Raw genomic sequence first — 9338 nt, forward strand, 5'->3', positions numbered from 1 at the left:
TGTTGCGGGCGGTTCTTCGTGTTATATACTTATACATTATACAGTTGTACGGTGGACAGTAGCTACACTGCTGCAATCATTAAAATATTTTTGAGAGTTGTAATGATTGTATTTATTGATGTTTTTTATCATCGCAACATAATAATACAGCAGTTTAATAATTATTACTTAATAGTTATAGTTAATTGTCTTCAACACGAATTATATTAAGTAATAAGACATAACTTAACCCGTTGTTTGTATACTTCATAAATTGATATTTAAATATATATCGTACTATATATTGTATGTTTATTAATTCATGAACTAAGTTATTTTTCTAGTGAAAATATTTAAAATTACATTTTTTATGAAGTTACAACAAGTCTAGGCAAATTACAAACATCAAGATGCCAGAAACGGAAGTTCAAGACGGGAGTCAGACCCAGCGGCTGACCAATGCAGATTTTAGACGATTACTTATGACCCCTAGGTCAAGTCATCCATCGGCCACTCCATCACTTGCCAATACAAGCGAAACGCCATCTTCCAAAACACCATCTTCATCAAAATTCGAAGCTGGTGGCTCAAATGATAAAGCAGAACTTAGACGTAAAAAAAAGATATTCTATGCTAAGCTCAAAAAACAAGAAGAAAATAAAATGGCTGAGCTTGCCGAGAAGTATCGTGACAGAGCCAAAGAACGCCGAGTTGGTGCTAATCCAGATTATCAGTCTCAGGATCCTGTTGCTGTTGCCAGTGGTTATAGAGCTGTAGCACCGGATATGAAATCTGGTTTGGATGCTGCCGAACGTAGGCGTCAAATGATTCAGGAATCTAAGTTTTTGGGAGGAGATATGGAGCACACTCACTTGGTCAAAGGTTTAGATTATGCTCTGTTACAAAAAGTCAAAAGTGAAATTACTGCAAAAGAAACTGAACAGGAAACTGAAATGGAACAGCTTGCTACTACTAAGCCGGTTAAAGAAAAAGCAAAGGAAGAAGACGAAATGCAGTTTAAAACAAGACTTGGAAGAAATGTCTATAGGTGAGAAATAATTCTTTTAAAAAATGTATTTAAAAATTTTAATTTTAATTTTTTTTTTAGAGTTGCATTATCTGAAAATGAGATGTTTCGTAATCCATCATTTGCTCCTGGACGTATGGCTTACATAATTGATTTAACTGAAGATATTACAGATACTGATATCCCAACAACACTAATTCGCAGTAAATCTGATGTACCTAGCATGGATGACAGACCCACATTGACCACAAATGATATTGTTATTAATAAATTAGCACAGATCCTTTCTTATTTACGAACTGGACCGAAACACTTAAAGAAATCAAAAAAGCGTGATAAACAAGTTTTTGATGATAATATATACCCTGAATTACCAGATTATGAACCATCTACTCAAAAACGTTCTGAAGAGAACACTAAAAAACAATCTAATTATTTTAAACACTCAAAGATGAAGAAAAAGAAGTAGAAACTGAACATCATAAAAGAGATGAGATGGGATGGGTAAATATTTATTAATAATTATTACTATTACTATGATTCTAGAGTTTTTAAGTGAAAATTGATGTAAAATATGCTAATAATTATGTTAAAAATTTGGTGGAGAACTCTCTGGACAAAATAACAATATGTCTTTGTAGCAAAGATATACTATGACTTTCAGGCCATAACACAAATATGGCATTTTTAAATTACTTTGCGATAATGTAAAAATTTAAATTGACAAAAATATGAATTATATATTTTTGTTTCTAAACTAGTAATTTTATAGAATTAATATCCTGCTTGATTTGCTATAAATGAAGAGTGTAATACAAAGAAATATGAAACTTCTTATTTGTTTAATTATTTTTGTGTATTATTATTTACTTTGTTAACTTACTAAAGTATAAATATTACTAAATTAGATTGTTTTATCAGTTCTAAAGTAAAACAAAAACTATTATTATTTTTGAATGACATAATTATACAATAGTTTTTGAATTCAACTATAATTAAAAAAAAAATGTATTAAACAAAATATATTTTATTTTTAGTTCAATATAATCTTAAATTAATTAATCATATTTAAATTATGTATTTTTCTAGGAGGCATTGAGTAAAACAAAATTTCAACGCAAAAACCAAATGGGCTTATTATCTCGATTGGCAGCTGAACCTACTGGTTACGCAGAATGTTATCCAGGATTGGATGAAATGCATGATGCAATTGAAGATTCAGATGATGAGGCTGATTATACAAAAATGGACCTGGGTAACAAGAAAGGACCAGTTGGTCGTTGGGATTTTGATACACCTGAAGAGTATGGTACATATATGAGTAACAAAGAAGCATTGCCAAAAGCAGCTTTCCAGTATGGTGTTAAAATGACAGACGGACGCCGTACACGTAAACATAATAAAGAAAAGAATGAAAAAGCTGAACTTGATCGTGAATGGAACAAGATTCAAAATATAATTCAAAAACGTAAAATACCAGCTGGTAAAGATGAAGGATCATCATTTAAAGTACCTAAGTATTAGTTTATAAAATAATAATATGAAATATTTGACAGTCAGTTTATTGTAATAAAAAAAAAATAATAAATAAATAATAAACACAAATCATTAAATTATTATTATTAAATTAAATATTGTACTTCAATTGTATCCAACTTTTAACTCCTTTCAAAGACATTAGTACAGGGATCATAACAGGCAAGAATAATGGAATATAAACAGCATATTTTTGATCATCCGGAAAATAGAGCAAAGCCAATAATGATGGGTGAGTGAATGCAAACTCTGATGTTTCAAACGCTATTTTACTATATTCCAAAGCTTCTTCCAATTGTCCTCTTCTTAAACAGTGTAATACTTTAGTAGCCGCTTCTACAGATTCAGTTACTGCTTTTCCAACTTCTTCAATTATCACAATATTACTAATTTCACCCAAAAGTCGAGACAATGAAGTTAAAGTGATACGTGTATTAGTGTACTGTTCAATAATTTTTAGTCTGTACATTGAATCTAATTGCCATTTACGTAGAGTAGATGACTTTAATGGCATTAATGACATGTAATTGGACATATTTGGTACACCAATCAATGAATGGAATTGTGTGATGATGGGAGTCATTATACTGAGATCATCAGGTATGAAGCTTACTGATTCATTGCATGATATCTGATCGGCATTTAAGAATTGAACTCCACCCCAACGAGCTGACATCATGGCAGTAGTTAACTGATTGTCTTCATGAAAATATAGAGGTATATAAGAACAAGGGGTTATATATACGACAAAATGTATACACGGATTTCGAGACACTCCAGAACCTAAAACAAGTAAAATAAATAAATATTAACCTTAACAAGTCATAGGCAACTATTATTAAACTTTAAAAATATTACCTAATTTTTTTTCTAGAGGAGTAATTATATATTGAGCATGGTTCTTGTCTAATACAAATGTAGTGTTTAATTTTGGGGGTTTTTGAACCAAATCGATTAAATAAAGCCATTGAGATTGAACAGAAAAATTTGAAATTAGTTTTAATTGATCTAATAAAGGATGAAGATAACCTAAAAATAAATTTAAAAATCATGAAATAATTTAATATTGATAAAATCCATGTTTTTGTAAAACCAACGTTTTAAAGGTATTTCTGGCTTCCAAGCCACATGCAGTTTATCGGGTTCCGGATTTACAACAGTAAGAAGTACATTATAATCCGATGATGGTCTTACTCGACGCTGTCTTTCAGTTACTATTTGTTGGTCATCAGAATGATTACCAGGATTCAACATTGATATCATCGAATCAGACAACGCATCTGTTTGTAAGAGTCTTATTAACGAGTCCATTAATAATGTAATGTCTGAAATACATTTAATATGAATGAATATTGATTACAAACAATGGGTAAAATATGGTCAGCTTACCTGTATTGGGAGGAAAATAAATATTGCGACCAATACCAACTATTATATCGTCTACACTATTGGTTTCGATTAGTTGTAATGATCCTAATGGAGTAATACCCATCTCTAATTCATTCAATGTTTGGTCTGAATTAACGAGAGTGGACGGTTGAGCATTGATGCTGAACATAGCTATAAAAATAAGTTTTATTACATCTATATATTTTATCAAGTATTTATTTTAGAATTACTTGAGTTGAATCTAGTATTAATTTTTTTAATAATATCTTTTGTTACATATGGATTTTTGGTATATATAAATATGTCGGTAGATATAACTACGTCCATGGTACCCAATTGCAAGATCTGTGCATATGGTAGAGAGTGGCGTTGTACTTCTGTCATTCGCCACCATAGCGGTATTCCAATTACCAATAGTATAAATGCATAAACTGCAGCAGACAAATTCCTCAGGTCCTCTATAAAATACCATTATATATTTGTCTGCAATTTTTTAAGCACAGTATATTATTACCGTCATCTTCTTTATCAATTATTTCCCAAATTTCATCATTGCTGACATCATTTTTCAATGTTTCAACCTTATCGGTAGATTGTTTGTCGTCCGCTAAAGTATCCATTCTATGTAAATAATATAACAATTAACTATAATTTTATTTAAAAGAAAAATATATATCAATTGATTGATAATTTATAGTATGAGTAACATAAGAACTCCAGAATATATAATACTTTTGAAATTTATATCATACTTAGGTAAGTGAAGGAGGTACAAAAATCCTAAATATCAGGACTTGTTTTAATTGTTTAAATATTCACAACCGCATATCGAAAAGACCTAATAAAATTACATGAAAAATCAATGATTTATTATAAAACATTTTAAAAAGTACTGTTAAATATTGGTTCCATTAATTAAATATATTATATTATAGATACAAGACGCATACAAACGTATACAACTATGACTTAAAAACTAAAAAGTCTAAAGTTAAGACAGACGAAGTGAATTCACTGGATTCGTCAATTCGTTATCTAATCTCGTATTTACATTTACAGTTTGATAAATCCATAGACCCTAAGTGGATTGATAAACATACGAATTGGGTATATATAAATATATATACGTACGTACATTGTGCAATCCTTGCTTGCAAATATATCAACAATCATTCATCAATATTTTATTAATTTTTTTTCATTATTCTGAGTTTGATTTATCCTTAATCGTGTTCTGATCTTAGAAAAACATTAAAACAATTCGATCAGAGGCTCCGTGGTGGTTATATAATAAATGGAAGGGAGATTATTGTTTACTATCATTTATCAGTTATCAGTTATCACACTGAAAAACGCTTTCGAGTTCGTTTATGAGTTATGAACTGAGTCTGTGTACACAAACAGTTAATGTGAATAATAATTAATACATCTTTTATTTTCATACTTCATTGTTTTTAACAGTTAAACGTTTTATACTGTTAAGGCATTAGGGATTATTGTATTTCGTTTTTTAGTCAAGCTAATTAAATCGGTAATTCCTAAAATGAATAAAAGAAAACTAGAAGAAGAGATTTTTCAACAGAATAAGTTTGAAAAATTAAATAATGTAGCTGATTCGGAAGACGACGACGACGATAGTGTTGATGAAAATAATTATGATGTCATGCAAGAGCAAGATATTGAAGGTAACTGCATCATGATGTATACATACAATATAATATGTAGCATTTATAAGTGAATAAGATTTTCAATTTCAGAACATATTGCAAAATTTTTTACCAATTATATTATTAATCCACCTAGGTCAAGAAGAAGGAGTTGTTGGTCAAGATGGTGAGATACGAATCACACCATTTAATATGCAAGAAGAACTCGAAGAAGGGCACTTTGATAAAGAAGGAATGTATCACTGGAAAAAAGAGAAAGATGTACAGGACAATTGGCTAGAGAATATTGATTGGTGTAAAGTAAATATAACAACAGACAATAGTTTCACATTTCATCATTTTATATTTTATAATTTGTATTGTATGTTTAGATTAAAGATATGTCAAAAGAAAAGAAGAAAACTGATGAAAGTGAAGAAGATAATGTAGAATTCAATGTTGTTGCTGCTTATAAAGAAATCTTAAGTATGATGGAGCCCAAAGAGACCATTTCAAAATCATTAAGGCGTTTAGGTGGAAACAAACGACTTACAACTGCTGAAAGATGGAAATTAAAAAAGGCAGGGTTAAGTACTGATGAGGGTTCATCTACGAAAGTCACTAGACTTACAGAGCTTGCTAATCAAATTTTAACAGCTAATGGCAACATGGATGTTTATCAAGAAACTTATGAGCAGATTTCTCAGATTGTAAGTAGAGTTCTTAATTTTTTTTTTTTTTGCTTTTTACACATGTTAAATTTTAATGTTACAGTATTTTTATTAAATTTATAACAGTTAAAGAACTTTGATAAGTAATATTATTTAGTCATATTTTTAATATATACTTACATACGTTTAATTGGTATTAAAGTCTATCAAAGTGATTGTATATGTGATTTACAAAAGTGATCGGGTTTTTGGTAAATTTTTGTTTACATTATATGATCTCTAAGTAAAACTTTAAATAACTTTAATTTAAAGTTTAATATAATTTTGTATTTTTTTAAATAATAGTTTAAATTTTAAATAGATTGCAATATTGGACCCTCTTTTTTATATTTGTAGCTTTCAATAAAATTAACTTTCAGTTTAAAATTTGAAACAAAAATATAAGTTTTATGAACAAAACTTCTTTATTTGGCTACTCATTTTTTAACAATTTTTTCTGCAAATAAATGTGTTTTTATATGCTGAAAATAATGATGAAATCAAAATTTTGTGGAAACTCAAAAATTTAATGTTATAGCCTTTTGAAGTTTGTCGTTTTCACTTAACTTAATCTGACAGTGTATATAGACCTAGATAGGTCACCTGCAGTGGCAAAGCTTCATAGGAGACAATGAGACAACGTCTACCCACTAAGAAATTAGAACACAGGACAAATAATTTTGTTTTATAAAATATTTCCAAATTTTAACGTCATTTATATTATAAAAATGATATGTGTTTTAATATTTGTTAAAATTGGTTTTTTGTTGTACATTTATTGTCTTTAAGAATTATTAAAATAGATTAGATACGCACAATACGGCTGTGCGGGTTATTCCAAATATTATATTATATCAAAGATATATTATATTATATATATATATATATAGATTATATTATGGGCGCGGGTACAAGGGGGATTTTAATGTAAGTGGTGTTTAGTGTTTACTATCTTCGCTATGAGACACGACTCGCTATTCGGATTTCCTCAATTATTGACATCGCCATCGCGTTGTTATGCCATTGTCCCCTGTAAATCACTATTACTGATAGCTGATTAGTATACCTACGTATTTCTTAATATTGTTGTTTTTATATTGTAGTTAGTCCTCATTGCTGATGATTTAATTTATGTCATTTTGATCGATTGAATTATTAATTACTCATACGAAAAAAAATGTATTATCGAATAGGTAAAATAAAAAGGGAGGAATCCAAGTGTTATAGTGTCATTTTATTCAATATCTCCCCAACTAAAAACTTTAGCTTCGCCACTGGTCACCTACATGTTCGGATGGTTTATATCAAAAACATCCCTCGATTTGTTACATAAAACCACCTTAAGTAGATTGTAAAACTATAATAAAAATGATAAACTTTAAATGGTAATTTCTGTGAAATACTGATTCTTCTATAGTTTTCTGCAAAAAAAAATGTTTAAAAAGTCGACTGATAAAGTATATAGCATTATACTATTTTTTTTTAGATATTTTAATCTAAGTTCTTAATTTTTTTTACTGATAATGACTAACAATTTTGAAACAATTTTTATTACTAATATCTTAAATAATATTATACAATAGTGTTTTAAATTTGATTAATAATTTTGTTATATAATATTATAATATGAAAAAATACACGTTTATAATATATATATTAATAATACTATATTTTTTTTTTATAGATTTCAAAATCAGAAAAAAGAGGCCAACCTTCAACTTCTATGTCATCAGATTTAGATATGTATGCAGAAGATTTTGATTTAAAAGAAAAGGAAAAATTAGAAAGTACAAACCAGAGTGATAAAGTAGAACCAGAAGAATCAGAAGAGCTATTGACAGGTATTTATAAAATATTATTTTTAACCATCAATAGGTACTAAATAAATATTTTAATCAAACTTTGACAATTTCATTAGGAGAGTCATTACAATGGGAATACAAATTTTCATTAGAAAGTAATGAAGTATTTGGTCCGTATAATACCGAGCAAATGCAAAAATGGAAAGTAGAAGATAAATTTAAGGAACCCATTTGGGTACGTAAATGTAATTCAAACAGTGATTTTCATTCATTCATACGGGTTGATTTTGAACTTTATTTATAAGTATTTTTAGTGTATGTGTTTATTTAATTTACTAAGTAAAGTGTATAATTAAAATAGATTTTAATCCGGGAATTGTAACGGTTAAACCAGAAAAAATTATTAATGTTTTATTTCTCATTTATTCTTTGTAACATCTATTCCTAGTTTAAAATTTTCCGATTTGTAATACTATCTGTTCATTTTCAAGGTTTTAAATTTAGATTTAATTTAATGTAATTTATATAGTTATTTTAGTTTTAATACATTAAATTTATGTTAAAATAGTTTACACTTTGTTGAATATTTAATTGGAAATTGTACAGTTAGTGAATTAAATACATACATGCAATATATATTGATTATTTTTTTCTTTAGCATTCTACACATCGTCACTAATGGATTTTGAAAAAATACCTTCACTTTAGTCACTGTTGTAGCCATTGAACTAATACATTAAATAATTCTTATTTTATTTAACATAAGCAATTACTTAATAAATTATTAAGTTAATTTATAGTTCTGTATTTCATAACACTACAGAATTTTTGTTCTCTAGCTACTGGCTGCAGTTAATTTGAAATTTTTTTAAAAGACATCATGTATAAACATAGGTAAAAAATGTTCAAGTTTCTTTACTTAGTAATATCTGATAATTATTAGACAATTTAGTTTAAGTGGTTTTTATTACATATTTATATTTATATTGTATTATATAGATTGATTTAACTAATTAGTAATTAGGTTTTAATATTCTACTATTTGGTGAAGAGAATTCTAAACATGATGTATCACTCAACATACACAACTTAAATATTGTTAGGAAAAAATGTATGGTGTTTCACTTACAATGTTGATTATTTCTCGAAGAAGAGGTTGACTGAGATGGTAGACTTTTCAGTTCATGATTTCGTTTTCAGTGGTAAAGTTCTGTATGATAAAAAGTTCTCTTCAAAGTTTATAACTTGA

The 9338-nt window shown here is 28.0% G+C and overlaps 3 protein-coding genes across 6 annotated transcripts; 2 read left to right on the forward strand and 1 right to left on the reverse strand.

The window, feature by feature from the left end:
* The first annotated feature begins 139 nt into the window (after positions 1-139).
* On the forward strand, positions 140-2638 carry LOC113549882 (protein Red). The gene is given in 4 exon segments (XM_026951381.1): positions 140-1027; positions 1088-1449; positions 1452-1510; positions 2096-2638. Coding segments are annotated over 4 exon segments (1494 nt in total). The 5' UTR covers positions 140-389; the 3' UTR covers positions 2531-2638.
* Positions 2550-5209, reverse strand: LOC113549881 (GPI transamidase component PIG-S). Of its 4 annotated transcripts, none has more exons than XM_026951380.1 (8): positions 5067-5085; positions 4684-4769; positions 4446-4552; positions 4162-4389; positions 3932-4102; positions 3640-3867; positions 3401-3571; positions 2550-3325 (listed from the first exon to the last, which is right to left on the reverse strand). In XM_026951380.1, exons 3-8 carry the CDS (start codon positions 4549-4551, stop codon positions 2634-2636), a joined length of 1596 nt encoding a protein of 531 aa, XP_026807181.1. In that variant the 5' UTR covers position 4552; positions 4684-4769; positions 5067-5085; the 3' UTR covers positions 2550-2633. The 4 variants fall into 4 exon arrangements, with proteins under 4 accessions (XP_026807181.1, XP_026807180.1, XP_026807178.1 ...); XM_026951379.1 differs by having other exon boundaries at positions 5063-5081; XM_026951377.1 differs by lacking the exon at positions 4684-4769 and having other exon boundaries at positions 5067-5209.
* A 30-nt stretch (positions 5210-5239) lies between these two features.
* Positions 5240-8661, forward strand: LOC113549884 (CD2 antigen cytoplasmic tail-binding protein 2 homolog). The gene is made up of 5 exons (XM_026951385.1): positions 5240-5616; positions 5735-5898; positions 5970-6287; positions 7972-8128; positions 8206-8661. Exons 1-5 carry the CDS (start codon positions 5475-5477, stop codon positions 8391-8393), a joined length of 969 nt encoding a protein of 322 aa, XP_026807186.1. The 5' UTR covers positions 5240-5474; the 3' UTR covers positions 8394-8661.
* Positions 8662-9338: the final 677 nt, after the last annotated feature.

This window comes from Rhopalosiphum maidis, chromosome 4, assembly GCF_003676215.2.
Source record: "Rhopalosiphum maidis isolate BTI-1 chromosome 4, ASM367621v3, whole genome shotgun sequence".
Classification (NCBI taxonomy): domain Eukaryota; kingdom Metazoa; phylum Arthropoda; class Insecta; order Hemiptera; family Aphididae; genus Rhopalosiphum; species Rhopalosiphum maidis.